Genomic DNA, 18,002 nt, shown 5'->3' with positions numbered 1-18,002 from the left:
TTTCTAGCCAAAACACTCTTTTCCTCGTAATGATGAACAAATCCTACTTCCACTTGTGGATACATCTGTTTCTATCCTTCCAGAAAATTCAAGAATTAGGGTGCTCCATCATTGCCGGGTGCATTTGATTGGTTATGTCTGTCCCACAAATTTTCCCATTTAAGTTGCCCAATTTTCTAATCTGTTACGTTAAATTTTGATAGGCAAACACTTTGTTTATACCACATTTATTAAATGCCAGGCACTGAAAACATGGGGTACCCAAGTCAAACTCTCCTCTATGGATAAGATTGAGTTGTTCAGCCGCTAAGTCGTGTCCAACTCTGCGACCCCATGGAGTGCAGCATGCCAGGCTTCCCTGCCCTTCACTGTCTCTGGGAGTTTGCTCAGACTCATGTCCACTGAGTCGGTGATGCCATCCAACCATCTCACCTGTTCTTAATTAATGGGGAGATACTATTTGTCATCAGTCCTTCTAGAAAAGATGAAGAAATATTACTACCCAATGTTGGCAAAGATGTGAAAAAATGGGCATAGCCTTATGCTGTTGGCAGGAATGTAGTTTGCAGTGTTTTTTGATGTATGATTGGGCATTATTTAATTGTTGATGTTTATATTCTTTGACCTAGAATTTCTGCTTCAAAAGATTTCTTCATGTTTGCCAAATATCTATGTACCAGCCTCTTCTTAGCAGCACGGTTTCTGGTATTCAGAAAAGTAAAAACCAGAAATGACCCATGTGCCCCAAAGTAGGGAGATGGTTAAAGAAATTATATAGCATTTATATACCATCGAGTACTCTGCTGCCCGGAAAAAGAATGGAGCTGTTATGGCATGGAAAGATGTCTGAAATATATTTTTTGGTGAAAAAACAGCAAGTTGTACAACGCCATGTAAAATATGTGGTCTCATTTTTAAAACAATATTAAGAAGTGTGAGAGGTACTTAAAGATGTGGAAACTGAAGGGATTGCAAAGGATTTTCAGTTTCTCCATGATATTTTCCTGGAATGAATGGATTAGTGACAGGCATTACTTTTTAAATTTTTATTTATACCGGGCCTTAGCTGCAATACACAGGATCTTCGTTGCATCATGCAGAATCTTTCGATGCAGCACACAGACTCTCTAGTTGTAGCATGTGAGCTTAGTTGCTCCACGACGTGTGGGATCTTAGTTCCCCGACCAGGGATAAAACTCCTGTCCCCTGCATTGCAAGGCAGATTCTTAACACTGGAGCCCCAGGGAAGTCCCCAGGCATTACTTTTGAAATCAGAAAAAAATAATTAGATAAATTTAAAGTTACTTAAAAGCAACAGAGTCTTAATTGTGCATGCATGCTAACTCGCTTCAGTCTTGTCTGACTCTTTGTGACCCTATGGACTGTAGCCCGCCAGGCTCCTCTGTCCATGGGATTCTCCAGCCAAGGATACTGGAGTGAGTTGCTATGCCCTCCTCCAGGGGATCTTTCCAACCCAGGGATCGAACCTGTGTCTCTTACGTCTCCTGAATTGGCAAGCAGGTTCTTTACCACTAGCGCCACCTGGGAAGCCCACAGAGTCTAATTATAAAGAATCTAAAGGCTGTACAAGGCAGGGAGGAATTTGGTGGAAAAGCAAAGAAAAATTCATGAAAAGAGGCGTTTTTAAAAACTGGGCTTTGTATGGAGTGGGGAGAGTGTTATCAGTTCGCTGGGGTGATCATAATAAAATAGCAGAGACTGGATAACTTAAGAGACTTAACTTTCTCCTAGTCCTGGAGGCTGGCAGTCCAAGATCAGGGTGTTCTCAGGGTTGGTTTCTGGGGTGGACTGTCTCCTGCTTGTAGATGGTCATCTTCCTGAGTCTTCACACAGTCTTTCCTCCATGTATATTGTGTCCTAATCTTCTCTTCGTATAAGGACACCGGTCATGGAGGATTAAGGCCCACCCTGATGATCTCATTTTCATTGAATTATGTCTTTTTTAACTCATTTACTTTGGGCTATGCTGGGCCTTCATTGCTGTGCCAGGGTTTTCTCTAGTTGCAGCAAGCGGGGGCTGCTCTCTCGCTGAGGTGCGCAGGCTTCTCATTGCTGTGACTTCCCTTGTTGCAGAGCATGGGCTCTAGGCATGCGGGCTTCGGTAGTTGCAGCTCACAGGCTTAGTTGCCCCATGGAATGTAGCATCTTCCCGGACCAAGGATCAAACCCTTGTTCGCTGCTGCTAGACCATCAGGGAAGTCCTATTTTAATTACTTCTTGAAAGGCCCTATCTCCAAATACAGTTGCAATTCAGAGACACCTGAGGGGCAGGGGGTGGTTAGAACATCAGTCTATGAATTTAGGGGATGATACGGTACGGCTCCTAGCGAGGGGATAGTGAGAATGACCCTGAAAGCCACGATGGATTCACAGAGGGTCTCTCTGTGGCTGACCTAAGAAAACTTGGAGAAGCCATGTTCAAGGCTGGCATTCGATGAACACATGATAAAAGGAAGATAAGAAGCCAAAGTAGAAAGCTGTCAGACTGAATAAGGACTGACTCTGTCCCATGGCACCTCTGTTAAGAAAGCAGGTGAGGGCTTCCCTGGCGGCTCAGTGGAAAAGAATCTGCCTGCCAGTGCGGGAGACACAGGTTCAATCCCTGGTCCAGAAATTAGCCTGTGTGCCACCACTATTGAGCCTGTGCCCTGGAGCCCAGCTATTGAGCCCACATGCCACAGCTACTGAAGCTTGGGTGCCCTAGAGCCCATGCTCCACAACAAGGAAAGCTGCTGTAATCAGAAGCCCACGCACTGCAAGGAAGAGTAAGCCCCACTTGCTGCAACTAGAGAAAAGCCCACGCCGCAATGAAGACCCAGCACAGCCAGAAAATAAATAAATAAATAAAATTATTTTTAAAGAAGAAAGAAAGTAGGTGACTTTCAACTGCGTCAATAGATCCAAAACACAGGCCAGTGACTGGGTCTACCAGGACAAGGTTTGCTACAGGCAAACCCACCTAAAGCCAGCTCCCTTGCCTGGTAGGTCAAAAAGCCACAGGAAGGGGTTCGTATGCTGGCAGAGACTTCCTAAATAATCTTGAAAGAGATCTCTGAAATTCCAGGGTTCTGGCAAGTAGACGCCATCACCTTTATTTATTTCTGTAAAATAATAACGTGTTTCAAAGTCAGGCAGGAACATGTGGCATTTTGCCCTGGTATTATTTTGCCCAGTAAATGCTGTCTTTAAGATCTTTTTTTATAGTTCTGTGTATTCTTGCCACCTCTTCTTAATATCTTCTGCTTTTGTTAGGTCCATACCATTTCTGTCCTTTATTGTGCCCATCTTTGCATGAAATATTCCCTTGATATCTCTAATTTTCTTGACGAGATCTCTAGTCTTTCCCATTCTTTTGTTTTCCTCTATTTCTGTAATTAATGATTCTACCATGCTGTCAGTTGATAACCATATCACAAAACGGCCTCATATAGGGACTTCCCTGGTGGTCCAGTGGTTAAGAATCTGCATTCCAATGCAGGGGACACGGGTTCAAACCCTGATCGGGGAACCAATGCCACGAGGCAACTAATACCCGAGTGCTGCAACTAGAGAAGCCTGTGTGCCGCAATGAAAACCAAGTACAGGCCAAAAAAAAAAAAAAAAATTATCTCATGCAGAGTTCATCCCCTGACTGTGAAATATGGACCTAGTGCCATCACTAGGAAAAGCTGAACCACGAATGGAATCTGCCATCACAGCACCAGTTCTTCAGGAAAATCAGACTCCCTTTAGGTGATTTTAAGGACAGAAGTTCAGCGTGGGCTGTGTTCATTTGCTAGGGCGGCTGTCACAAAGTATCACAAGCTGGGTGGCTTAAAACAACAGAAATGTATTCTCTCACAATGCCGGGGACCAGAAGTCCAAACGGAGATCAAGATGTTGGCAAGGGCTGTGCTGCCTCTGAGGACTTCAGGGACAGTCTGCCCCCATGCTTTCCTTTTAGCTTCTGGCGTTGTCAGCAGTCCTGGGCTCCCTTTGGCTTTCACGCACCTCATTCCAAGTTCTGACTGGCATCACATGGCCCTTTCCTGTGCGTCCCCGTGTCTCTTCTCCTCTTATAAGAATACCAGTCGTTGGATTAAGGCCCACTCCAATCAGGTCTGACTTCATCTTAATTTGATGGCATCTGCAAAGACCCCATTTCTAAATAATGGCATGTTCACGGCTACCGGGGGTTCGGACTTCAACCCATTCACTCGATCTCTCTCTCTTTTTTTTTTTTGGCTGTGCTGGGTCTTCGTTGCCGTGAGGGCTCTTCTCTTGTTGTGGCAAATGGGGGCTTCTCTCTAGTTGCAGTGTGAGGGCTTCTCTGATTGTGGACCACAGGCTCTAGAGCATGAGGGCTTCAGTAGTTGTGGCACATGGACTCTAGGGCACAGGCTCAACAGTTGTGCCACGTGAACGTCGTTGCACCACAGCATGTGGGATCTTCCCAGACCAGGGATCAAACCTGTGTCTCCAGCCCTGGCAGGTGGATTCTCTCCCTCTGAGCTACCAGGGAAGCCATCAACACATCTCTTCAATGACAGTTCAACCCACAACTTGGAAAGCACCTATTTCAATTCACCAAGAATTTGAAGGGCGTATAAATTGCCCAAAATCCTGAACCTAAGCCTTAGTGGTGGCCTACTGCTATCCCCACTGAAACATTCTAGGCTAAGACTGGCCACCTCTGACCCTTGGCTCTTTGAATGCAGCTGATCTGAACGAAACATGTTCCATACTCATACATTAGATTTGAAATACTTTAGCTCCAATACTTTGGCCACCTGATCCAAAGAGCTGACTCATTGGAAAAGACCCTGATGCTGGGAAAGATTGAAGGCAAAAGGAGAAGGGAGCGGCAGAGGATAAGATGGTTATATAGCATCACTGAACTCAATGGACATGAATCTGAGCAAACTCCAAGAGACAGTTAAGGACGGAGGAGCCTGGCATGCTGCAGTCCATGAGAACGCAAAGAGTTAGACACGACTTAGTGACTAAACAATGTAAAGATTTGGAATACTTGGTACCCTCCCAAAAAAACAAGAATGTAAAATATCTTTTTTAATGGATTTCTCTATTGATTCCACATTGAAATTGACATATGAGATATATGGTGTTTCATAAAATAGCTTATTAAAGTTGTTTTTAAAAACTAAGGATTACCTGCAAATTTTCAGACCACAGAGGAAAAGTAGAGACAAGAGTGTACAGAAAAGGGGGACTTTTCTGGTGGTCCAGTGGTTAAGACGCTATGCTTCCACTGCAGGGCACAAGTTCAATCCCTGGTCAGGGAACCAAGATGCTGCATGCCTCAAGGTGTGGCCAAAAAAAAAAGGGGGGGTTATTGACAAAGGGAGCATGGGTCAGAGGGAGTATAAGATGCAATAAATAGAGGAGACAGTACAGAACTGGTACAAGGCCTGGCACAGAGTAGGTGTTCAATTAACAGTCACCTTCTTCTCTTTTCTTGATGCATGGGATGCCTATTATGGGAGGTGTCTCCAGGCCCTGTGATCAGGAGAGACTTCCTCCATGAGTTGGCACGTGAACAGTCTTGATTTTAGCTCTTGCAGTTGTAGTAAAAAACTTTATGTCCAATAAGCGTGTGCCAGCATCATGCTGGGGCTTCCCAGGTAGCTCAGTGGTAAAGAATCCTCCTGCCAAGCAGGAGACGCAAGGTCAATCCCTGGGCCAGGAAGATCCCCTGGAGAAGAAAATGGCAACCTACTCCAGTATTCTTGCCTGGGAAATCCCGTGGACAGAGGAGCCTGGCAGGCTGCAGTCCAAGGGGTCGGAAAGAGTCGCACAGGACTTCGTGGCTGAGCATGCATGCAGCGTTGTCTCAGGTAGTTTTTAAATGTTTATTTACTTATTTGTTCATTTGGCAGCACCAGGTCTTAGTTGCCCCATGCTGGATCTTTTAGTGGAGGTGTGTGAACTCTCAGCTGTGGCTTGTGGTATCTAGTTCCCTGACCAGGGATCGAACCCAGACTCCTGCATTTGGAGCTCCTGCATCTTAGCCACTGGACCACCAGGGAAATTCTTGTCAGGGTGCATTAACTCATTGATTTTTCCCAATGGCCCGGTGAGGTGGGAGGCACTGGAGTCTCAAGACGCATGGTAACTTGCCCAGGGTCATCTGCCCAAGGTCACTCTGTGGTTGGTGATGGAGCTGAGCTTTCATGTGGCTCCAGCAGGATCAGACAAGTGATGGACGTGAAGGGAGAGTCCAGCCACCAACCCTGGCCAGCTGCTGCTCATGGCCACAGGTTCCAGGGGTGAGTGCAGTGTGGTGGCCACAGGCCAGAGTGCAAGAGGCTCTGAACTGACCCGACACTTCTTAGTCAATTACTGGACTCCCCTCAGCCTCTGTTTCCTTGGGGTGTAAAAGGAGGTTAGTGATGGTCCCTACTTCCTAAGGTTGTGATGAGGAGCTTACTGTGTAAACTGCATCCCCCGCAGGGCCTGTTAAATGTTCGATAAATGTCAGCTGTTATTTTCATTCATGAGAAGCTGAAATCCATATTTGTATGGAAAATCTCCCAGTTTTTAAATGTAGACCAATAGTTTCAACCTTCACAAATCTCAAATGAACCAGTATGGCCCCTGGGATGCTAACTTACAACCTCTGTTTATGTTTTTTTTGTTTGTTTGTTTTGGTTTTGTTTGTTTTTTTTTTTTTCAGTTTTATTTATTTATTTTACTTTACAGTATTGTATTGGTCTTGCCACACACTGACATGAATCCGCCATGGGTGTACATGTGTTCCCCATCCTGAACCCCCCTCCCACCTCCCTCCCCATCCCATCCCTCTGAGTCATCCCAGTGCACCAGCCCCGAGCACCCCGTCTCATGCATCAAACCTGGACTGGCGATTCATTTCACATATGATAATTTACATGTTTCAAGGCTATTCTCCCATATCATCCCACCCTCACTGTCTCGCACAGAGTCCAAAAGACTGTTCTGTACATCTGTGTCTCTTGCTGTCTCGCATACAGGGTTATCGTTACCATCTTTCTAAATTCCATATATATGCGTTAGTATACTGTATTGGTGTTTTTTTTTTCTGGCTTACTTCACTCTGTATAATAGGCTCCAGTTTCATCCACCTCATTAGAACTGATTCAAATGCATTCTTTTTAATGGCTGAGTAATATTCCATTGTGTATATGTACCACAGCTTCCTTATCCATTCATCTGCTGGTGGACATCTAGGTTGCTTCTATGTCCTGGCTATTATAAACAGTGCTGCGATGAACATTGAGGTACACGTGTCTCTTTCAATTCTGGTTTCCTTGGTGTGTATGCCCAGCAGTGGGATTGCTGGGTCATATGGCAGTTCTATTTCCAGTTTTTTAAGAAATCTCCACGCTGTTATCCATAGTGGCCATACTAGTTTGCATTCCCACCAACAGTGTAAGAGGGTTCCCTCTGTTTAGAATTTTGCTAATAGGAAGTGGCATCCTGAGAGATGTTTTCTGTGTTTGGCTGGTGTGAGGTTGATGAGTGGTGCTTCATGGATTATTGTGCAAATGAACAAATGCATGAATGGATGGATGGATGGATGTGGAAATAAATGATGAAAGAAGAGATGAGTGGATGGGAACTTCCCTGGTGGTACAGTGGTTAAGACTCTGCACCTCCAGTGCAGAGGCCACAGGTTCAAATCCTGGTTGGGGAACTAAGATTCCACATGTGGCATGGTATGGCAAAGTTAAAAAATAAATAGATAAATTTAAAAAAAAAACAGAAATGAATGAGTGCACTAATGAATGAATAAATGATAAAAGAATGAATGAATGTGTGACAGACATACCAGCGAGTGAACAAATGGGTGAATGAATGAGCACACTAATGAATAAATGAAAGAATGAATGCGCCAATGAAGAATAATAAACTATTGAATGCAATGGAAGATTTTCAAGAAGAGGTATTTTAGAACATAAAATCAATCTATGTGAAACTGAGCTCTGAACCTCCCCCACAAACCTGTCCATTCTCAGTGGATGACAGCTTTGTCCCTCCTGGGGCTCAGACCAAAAACCTTGGCTTCTCCCTCTCTTCCACCCACACTTGGTCCATCAACAAATGTTGAAATATACCTTAAATAATAATACCCCAGGGCTTCCCAGGTGGCTCAGTGGGTTAAAGAATCCACCTGCCAATGCAGGGAACATGGGTTCGATCCCTGGTCCAGGAAGATCCCACATGCCTTGGAGCAACAAAGCTTGTGTGCCACAACTATTGAGCCTGTGCTCCATAGCAAGAAAAGCCCACACACCACAACAAGGAGTAATCCCCCCACTTGCTGCAACTACAGGAAGCCTGAGCAGCAATGAAGACCCAGCACAGCCAAAAATAAATAATAATAGATAAAATCAAAAATAATAATACACCCCAATCGGCCCAGCCTGCCTCCTTCTCAGCCGCCGTGAAGTCTAGCCCTGGTTGTCACCTGTCTGGACTGGAGCAGTCATCCCCACTCTGCTCCTGCCTTTGCTTTCCGCAGTCTGTTCTGTGCCGCAGAAGCCAGGGGACATCTGTGAACCCCTGAGTCTGGTCACACCCCACCTTCATGTCAGGTCCATGCCTCCCGCTTCACTCAAAACAGAAGCCCCAGTTGTCCCTGCAGCCCCCAAGGCCCTTCAGAACCTGCCGAGACCCACCCCCCTGCCCTCACCTCCTCCTTTTTCTCACCTGAGCTACTTCACTCCAGCCATACTGTTCTGTTTATGCTGTCCCCAAATACATCAGGCAGGCATACTCCTACCTCAGGGCCTTTTCACTTGCTGTTTGTTTCCTCTGCCTAAGATACTAAGGTGACTCAGGCCAACCCTTCTCCTTAACCCCTTGGTTTAATGCTGCCGCTTGCCCAGTGGTCCCCCCTAGGCCTCCAGGTCCCCTTGTTTTGCTCTGCTTTCTCTTTTTTCCAAAGCACTTTGCACCTTCCACACTATTAATTTATTATTTTTATTTATTTATGTTTGAGTTGCACGTGGGCTTTCTCTAGTTATGGCGAGCAGGGGCTACTCTTCATTGTGGTTTGGGGGCTTCTCACTGGGGTGCCTTCTCTTGTTGCAGAGCATAGCCTTCAGTGATTGCAGCAGGTGGGCGCTAGGGTACACGGGCTTCGGTAGTTGTGGCACATGGGCTTAGTTGCTATGCAGCATGTGGAATATTCCCAGACCAGGCATTGAACTCAAGTCCCCTGCACTGGCAGGCGGATTCTTAACCACTGGGCCACCAGAGAAGTCCTACTTATTATATTATGTTTGCTCTCTGGCTCCCACACTGGAGTATCCATCCCAGGAGTTCAGGACTCTGTTGACATGTATCCTGAACACCTGGGACAGAGCCTGGCATAGTAGGTGCCTTATGCATGCTTAAGAGCAAAAATACATGTGAGCAGAGGGCACAGCTGGCTCATTCTTTGGCGATTATTTTTAAAGTGAAGTGTCCATGGTAAACTAGGATCCTATCCACACCTCCTCCTGGAGGCTTTCCAAGAACAGTGCATGCAGCTCTGCCGCCTGCCTCTGCACTCGGAGTCCTGAGCCGAGGTTCCAGCCTTATCCGACCCTGCACCATGAGCCCCAGAGTTGTCAGACAGTTCCAGGAGAGGGAGGTGCAGAAAGATGACTCCAGCAATGGAGAGCCGGCAGCCTCCCCATTCTGAGCCATGCTCAGCCACTTCAGTCGTTTCTGACTCTTTGCAACCCCATGGGCTCTAGTCCACCAGGCTCCTCTGTCTAAGGCATTTTCCTGGCAAGAATACTGGAGTGGGTTGCCATGCCCTCCCAACCCAGGGATTGAACCCACATCTACCTTCACTGCAGACAGCTTCTTTACTCCTGAGCAACCAAGGAAACCCCCCCCCACCACATCCTGAGCACTCATTGGTTATTTCTAGCACTGTTATTTTCAGAGACATCACCTTCTCAAAAGTTCCATCTCTGGAAAGCTAAGCCCATGAGTCATAATGGTTCCCGGGGGCTTGCCTGCTTGGGAGGCTAATGGGTTCCCTGGCCAAAGTCTGTGCTTGGGCCACACATCGGTTAATTTCCTCTGCAGGAACACCCTGACATTCTCCATCCTTTCCCTGCCAGGGTCTCCCTTCGCCCGAGCCAGCATTAAAAGTGCCAAGCTGGAGAACTCGACTTTTTTTCACAAAAAGGAGAGGAGGATGCGTTTCTACATCCGCCGCATGGTCAAAACTCAGGCCTTCTACTGGACTGTCCTCAGTCTGGTAGCCCTCAACACGCTGTGTGTCGCTATCGTTCACTACAACCAGCCCGAGTGGCTCTCCGACTTCCTCTGTGAGTACCGCCTGGCCCCACCCCCACCAGCTCCCTGATCCCTTCCTCACACCCTTTCTCCAGTTCTCTTTCTTTGGCAGTTTGTGTTCCCTCTTTCCCCTTTCACTTGGGCCTGTTTATAACTGGAGATCAGGCTGATGTTCCTGCTGCCTCAGTGACAGAGCCCAGTTTGGGGGAGGGGGCGCCTGAGAGCTGGAAGCTGGAATTTGGGCCATCAGACACAAGATCACTTTCTAAGAAAGGCACATAGAGGTGCATTGAAATAAAGACAGAGAGGGTCAGCCTGCAAGACAGCCAGAGACAGAAACATACATATGATTTCTAGGTGCATCTCTGGGAATCGAACTTATGGTTGAGAAATAAAGGTGCATTAGAGACAAAAAAGTAACCTGTATGTTGTACTCATCTTTTCTTCTCATTTCTCTCTGCTTCTTCCCTTTTCTTTCAAACTTTCTGCTTCTTTCCCCTTTCCTCTTCTGTCCTTTTTGACTTCTTATGTCTCAGATTCATTCCTAGATGATAGCCTCCAACAACTGTGAGAACATCTTGCCCCTGCAGTGAGAACGAGGATTTCCAAGACTTTGCTCTTCTGGGCCTATTCCCAAGTTTCAGGAATTAACATGAAATAGTATCAAAATTGTTGACCACGTTGGGGGAGGAGAAGCAGGAAAGGAGGGGCGATCTATGAGCAGGGCTTAAAAAGTAAAGAGCTCTGAGAAATCAACAAGAGTAGTGGCTGGAAAGTGAGGAAGGCAATTGGATGCCTTGGCTCTGGCCTATGGGCCCCAAGTCAGGACTCCCCAAAACCTTTTTGCCTGCTGGTTGCCCTCCTCCTGCATCTTTGGGCTTGTCTGAATTAGGTCTGTAGATTCTCTGCCCTTCTGTCCTGGTTCAGAATTAACCCACACAACCACTGGAGAAATCAAGTCTTCAGCCTCGTGAGGCCTGGGCGTCTGGTCCAGGTCATTGTCTCCTTGTAACCTTTATTGTTCCCAGTCACGTTGGCTGACCACCCCCCCGCCCCAGGACACTCCCCAGGGGGCCAGTTCTCCTTCTGAGAGCCCCGACCTAGTTCCAACCTTAGTAATTGCATTTGGTCCCCCTGGAGTCTCTTATAAATGAGAACTATTTACTTTTTGTCTTAACCTCCTCGGATAGCCTATTTTTAATCTCCCATATTCTCCCCACTAATCACCTTGCTCTGTCTGTCCTGGTTCGGGAACAGGGGGTTGAGACTTCCTGCCTGGGGCCTCTCTGTCTATAAACGTCCTTTAATTATCAATTTCCAGTTGAGAAAACTGTGACACAGAGAGGTTGAGTAACTTGCCCAGAGTCACACAGCTAGTTAATGATGTAGCCAGGATTTGAACTCAAGCTATATCTGATGGTGCATCCCTGCCATGACCATCAGGTAACCTGGGTTCTCAGTGCCTGCTCTGCCCCCAACTCTCCATGTGACCTTGGACAAATTATTACCATTATCCATCAAATGAACACATCTTCAGTTATTGCTGCTGCTGTTTAGTGGCTAGATGTGTCCGACTCTGCAACCCCATGGATTGTAGCCCACCAGGTTCCTCAGTCCATGGGATTTCCCAGGCAAGAACAATGGAGTGGGTTGCCATTTCCTTCTCCAGGAGATTTCCAAACCCAGGGATCGAACTTAGGTCTCCTGCTTGGCAGGCAGATTCTTTACCACTGAGCCACCACTTCAATTATATGGCACTCTTTTATTTTCATTTTATGTGCCACTAAGAAATGAAACAATGCTGCCGTCTAAACTAGGGCATGCTGATTTTAAGTTACACCCCAGTTTCGGAGATGTCCAAACGTGAACAAAAATATGTGTCTTGTAATTGATGAAGTGTAGTTGTTTCTCTGGGTCTCACATTTCTCTTCTATACTTGGGAGAAATTGGATTTGATGACCCTGAAACTTCTTCCAGATCCACCAGTTCTTAGAGATCCATAATTCTCTCCAGTCTTATGCATCACCAACTCTCACGATTCCATGGTAACGGGGGAACGAGCATCGTGGAAACTCTTATGTCCTCCCCGAATTTCTTCTGGTGGCTTTTGGAATGCATCAGATGTTACAGACAGATTTCCTCACTGACGTTTCAGTCTTGGGGGCTCTGGAGACCCCGGAGTTTCCCTCAGACACTGAAAGCTCCCTGGGGTCCTAAAACTAAGGGAAAGTTCAATAATCAGGAATGAGTGGGAAAGACCTTGACAGTCAGTCCAAATCACCTCTTTAAAGAATGATATAGAGACTTCCTTGGTGGTCCAGTGGCTAAGACTCGGCACTCCCAATGCAGGCGGTCAGGGACCTAGATCCCACGTGCTGCAACTAAGACTCAACACGGCCCAATAAATAAATAAATTTATTAAAATTGATTTAAGAATGATATACTATGGGATTCCCCGGCAGTCCAGTGGTTAGAACTCAGCAGTTTCACTGCTGAGGGCCCAGGTTCAGCCCCTGGCCAGGGAACTAAAATCCCACAAGCTGCATGGTGCAGCCAATAGAACAAAATCACAAAGAACTAGAAAAAAGTCTTATACCATTTTAAAAAAAGAGTGATATGAGTGATATAACAAATACTCTTCACCTTCAAACAGAGCTAGCTATGTGACCAGAATGGAATGCTTAGAAGTTTGAGGCCTCTGTCTTCGATTTCTATACACTTTCTTCCTCTCAGAATCTCTCCTTACCTCTCCCTCCCCTTCGAAAGGTGACTGCTCGTGCCCTTCCTGACCACGCATCTGCACCTTCCTACCCCACCAAGAAAGCCCTCTCAGAAAAGGAATTGCCATTAACCATTTCTTTTCTGGAGCGAACAAATACTCGTAGTTACCTCTTCCCAAGGCAAAACTTTCACCATTATGCATTCTCATCAAAAAACAAAAGGCTTTGTCTTACATCAAGATTTTTAGACATTAGCAAGACAGGATTTCTAGGGACCATCCAATGAGTTTTCCTAGTTGGGAGAAAAGCCATGCCTTGGATTGGTTGCCTGTGGCACTCCTAACTAAGTCCCTAACACACAGGATTACAAATAGGACACTTACAATTTCTATTAATATTCCTATTCTTCCTTTGGAGATCAAGCATATAAAAGCAGTTGAGTCATAATCCTTATGTATTATTACATAATTCTTAGTAATAATACTTTGTTAGTTATAGAGTTAGTCAGTTATTAGCCAGTTAGCTCATTCATTCATTAGTTTCTTTTTAATTAATTTTTATTGGAGTATAGTGGCTTGTTCACTTTAAAAACATAGTAAAATGTATAAAATAAACAATGAGGATCTACTGTATAGCATAAGAAACTATAATCAATACCTTGTAATAACCTATAATGGAAAAGATTATCTATACACACATACATATACATATATATGTATGTATAACTGAATTAGTTTGCTGATTCAATTATATACCTGGAATAAGTGTGCATGTACAGTTGCTCAGTTATGTCCAACTCTTTGCAACCCCATGGACTACACCCCCCAGGCTTCTCTGTCCATGGGATTCTCCAGGCAAGAATACTGGAGTGGGTTGCTATTTCCTTCTCCAGGGGATCTTCCCAACCCAGGGATCGAACCCGCATCCCCTGCACTGGCAGGCAGATTCTTTACCACTGAGTCACCTGGGAAGCCCATACCTGAAACAAGTATACTTCAATTTTAAATTTTCTTAGTTAATTTTTAAAAAAGCGTAATAAGCACCCAGGAACCCACCAGCCAAGATTTCAGTTAATAGAAATGTCAGAGCCGCCTGGACGCTCCCTCCACAAATCTAATCTCCTCTCTGTTTTCCCCCCTCCCTTTCCAGACTATGCAGAATTCATTTTCTTAGGACTCTTTATGTCCGAAATGTTTATAAAAATGTACGGGCTTGGGACGCGGCCTTACTTCCACTCTTCCTTCAACTGTTTTGATTGTGGGGTAAGTGCCCTGGTTTCTAAGGAGTTCATTCCCCAGCTGAAATGCTTAGAATGGCTGATACCTGTGGACACAGGAGAGAGAGAAGTAGGGTCATGCCTGGGTATGACAGATTCTGCTGAGTGCAAAAGGAATCAGAGGATAATCCCCAACTTTGATGAGGATACAGAGCTCCCAGAACCCTCCCCAACCACTGCCAGCGGGAGGGGAAATTTACGGACTCATTTTGGAAAGTAAGGGATGACCTGGCGAATCCACTTCTGGGGATTCACTCTAGAGAAACTTATGAGGACACCTAAGAGACACATACAACAATGCCTTGAGTGGCTTCGTTAGTCCCAAACCAAATGACCCAAATCTCCCTTTGCAGTAGGGTGGATAAATAAGTTGTATATAAATAATGCAATTCTCTGCACCAACGAGAGGCAGCCAACAGCAGCCACACCCGTCAGCCACACGATATTGCACAGAAGGAGGCAGACAGTGGCAAAACTAGTCCCTACAGCATGATTCTGCTCAGGGAAGTTCAGACGGACACAACTAAGCTATATGGATTACAGAGGATCCTTGAATACTTTAAGGCAAAGACCTCGAAAACAGAAGTCAAAGAAGCCAGACATAAAAGGTCACATATTACATAATTCCATTTATATCCAGAACAGGCAAATCTCCAGAGTCAGAAAGTAGATTAGTGGTTGCCAGGGGCTGGGAAGAGGGGGCTGGGGAGTGACTGCTCATGGGTCTGGGGTTTCCTTTGGGGGCGATGGAGATGTTTCAAAACTAGAGAAGGGTGATGGTTATACACTGTGAACATGCTAAATGCCAGTGAATCGTGCATTATTTTAAATGAACCATTCTGGTTAATTTTCTGTTGTGTGAATTTCACCTCAATTTTTTAATGGAAGGAAATAGTTATTATAAATTCAGGGTGTTGGCTGTGTCTAGGGTTCCCCAGAGGCTTTCAGGGTGCTGACATGCCCTATTTCTTGACATAGATGGTGATTGCATGGGCATTCACTTTGTAATTATATGTTTCAGGAATTCTTTGCACTCATGTTAATAAGTTAAAAAAGAGAAGGGATAAGAGACATGTAAGACCCTCACTATGATTTCATTTGGGGGTAGTTGGACTGCGTTCCTGCAAGGTCCAGACCCAGGGCACATTTGCAAGGAGCATGGACACAAGACTCGGATCCTCTGTTCTAGGTCATCATCGGGAGTATCTTTGAGGTCATCTGGGCCGTCATAAAACCCGGCACATCCTTTGGAATCAGTGTGTTACGAGCCCTCAGGTTATTGCGTATTTTCAAAGTCACAAAGTAAGTCTTCGGGTTCCCTGGCATCCCAACGTGGGGATGGGGGTCAGGGTGGGGCCACCTCCTTCCCATGTTGGGAAGATGGGCTCAGCTGCCGCCACCCTGGCCCCAGCCTGAACCCCATACCCCAACCCTGGCCTCTCTTGGCAGGTACTGGGCATCTCTCAGGAACCTGGTCGTCTCTCTTCTCAACTCCATGAAATCCATCATCAGCCTGTTGTTCCTCCTTTTCCTGTTCATCGTCGTCTTTGCCCTTCTGGGAATGCAGCTCTTCGGCGGCCAGTGAGTGCTCGGCAGCGTCTCTGACTTCTGCTTCCCTGGGGTCCAGCCCAGGGCCTCCCACCCTTACCTTGCTCAGTGATCCAGAGACCCGGGTCCACCTGCATCACAGTCTGCCTTCCTCATGGCCTGGATGATGCCCAGTGCATTCCCCAGATGGGCGGGGCCCTGGGTACCCCTCAGCATGTCCTTCTAGGGGAAACAGAGATGTTGGAGATGTTGCCCTGGAAACAAGATACTGAACCAAGCCCTGGAACACCTAGGGTGGGACCAACGTGAAATGTTTGTGCCCTCTCCACAGGTTTAATTTCGATGAAGGGACTCCTCCTACCAACTTCGACACTTTTCCAGCAGCAATAATGACAGTTTTTCAGGTACAACCTTCACCCAGTCCCATGAATGCAGGGCCCTGTGGAGAAGCAAACAGGGTTCATTAGGAGGGGGACAGGAAATGTGGGCAGGAGCCTTTATTGTGGCTCTTCCGCAGGAAGAAATGGGTAAGGCAGGTTAATCAGGCTTAGGATTGGCTAGTTTGAATAATTTCAGCAGGCCCTGGAGCTGTCTTGAGTTGTATGGAACCTGACCCTGGGCTAATTCCAACAGTAGGATATTGGCCTAAGTGTAAGAGCCCAGTAGTGGAGATGGTTTGGAGTGTGGGCTCTGAATTGGTTGGTTTTCATTTTTTAAACTACATTCACAGGCAAGTTGTTTACTAACTCTAAGAATTAGCTAGTCCTGACTCCCCCCAGGGTCAGCAAGACCCCTCCCATATGTCAAAGCATCAGGATATAGAAAATAATAGACATGGATAATACACCATCTTTCCCGTGACTGGAAGACACCCCAATTCCATATTCCAAAGCAAACAGATTGACCGTGGGTGGTCCCGCCAAACCAACTTCTGCACCCATGTAGGCACATGCACCCAAGGTTTAGAACTGGCCAAGCTGGGACTTCCAGAGCAGTTCTATGTGGGTTCTGTCTCATTAGGGAACAGAAAGTTTATGGGGAAATGTGACTTCACTCCTCTCTTCTCCTGGGGGAAGGGGAACTTCTGAATGAGACCTGTAGACAGGGGGTTGGAAAGGGAAATCATCCATGAAATTCTGAGCCTTTACATAAATGATTGTTGATAGTAGTAATCACCCCATATGTCTTCAGCACAGGGGTTGTTGCCCAAGAGGGATTTTGTCCCCCAGGAACACCTAGAAGTATCTGGAAACATTTTTGGATTATCGCAAATGGGCATGGGGGTATAACTGGCATCTAATGGGTAGAGGCCAAGGATGCTGCTTAATACCCTACAGTGCATGGGACAAGAGGAGGTTCCCAAATGCCAGCAGTGCCAGGACTGAAAAACCCTACATTAATGGATTAACACCTTTGGAGTTCTTTCATATTTACTCTATCCTCATGGAAATAATGGGGCTTCCCTGGTGGCTCAGATGGTAAAGAATCTGCCTGCAGTGCAGGAGAGATCCAGGTTCAATGCCTGGGTGAGGAAGATCCCCTGGAGAAGGGAATGGCAACCCACTCCAGTACTCTTGCCTGGAGAATTCCATGGACAGAGGAGCCTGGCAGGCTCCAGTCCATGGGGTCGCAGAGCGTTGGACTTGACTGAGCAACTAACACTCTCACTTTTTATCACTTTCATGGAAATAACGCAGAGGAGGGAAGCTGGACATTTTTTTAACAACCGTGTAGATCCTGCATACAAATCCCTTTAGCCCTTCCCATACACATTAGCATCATGTCTGTTTGCCAGCACTTGCATCTCTTTACCTGAGGCTTCCTCTCATCACCTGTACCACCACCATCCCCACCCCCAGATACAGCAGTCCAGAAGTACCATGGATATATAGCATGAGAAATTTACGTCTCACAGTTCTGAAGGCTGGAGGCAGATCAGGGTGCATCCAGGGTTGATTCCTGGTGAGGACTCTCTTTCTGGCTTGCAGACGACCGCCTTCTCACTTCTCTCACACACAGCACGGGGAGAGAGGGAGACAGAGAGGCAGAGAGAGACCAAGTTCTCTGGTGTCTTTTCTTATAAAGGCACTAATCCCCTCATTTGTGGCACTAGTGGTAAAGAATCCGCCTGCCAATGCAGGAGATCTGTGTTCTCTCCCCGG

General features: G+C 46.2%; 1 protein-coding gene across 10 annotated transcripts in view; it reads left to right on the top strand.

Moving 5' to 3' along the window:
• Positions 1–18,002, top strand: part of CACNA1A (calcium voltage-gated channel subunit alpha1 A) — a 387,084-nt gene that overhangs the window by 278,904 nt on the left and 90,178 nt on the right. For all 10 annotated transcript variants that reach the window (XM_043466834.1, XM_043466833.1, XM_043466837.1 and 7 more), the window contains 5 exons: positions 10,119–10,328; positions 14,166–14,278; positions 15,482–15,594; positions 15,742–15,873; positions 16,172–16,244. In XM_043466834.1, coding sequence (XP_043322769.1) covers positions 10,119–10,328; positions 14,166–14,278; positions 15,482–15,594; positions 15,742–15,873; positions 16,172–16,244 — 641 coding nt within the window. The remainder of the gene's footprint in view (positions 1–10,118; positions 10,329–14,165; positions 14,279–15,481; positions 15,595–15,741; positions 15,874–16,171; positions 16,245–18,002) is intronic.

Source organism: Cervus canadensis, chromosome 4 (genome assembly GCF_019320065.1).
Source record: "Cervus canadensis isolate Bull #8, Minnesota chromosome 4, ASM1932006v1, whole genome shotgun sequence".
In the NCBI taxonomy this organism is placed as follows: domain Eukaryota; kingdom Metazoa; phylum Chordata; class Mammalia; order Artiodactyla; family Cervidae; genus Cervus; species Cervus canadensis.
Note: the sequence above shows the minus strand (reverse complement) of the source record. Positions and strands in the feature narration are given on the sequence as shown.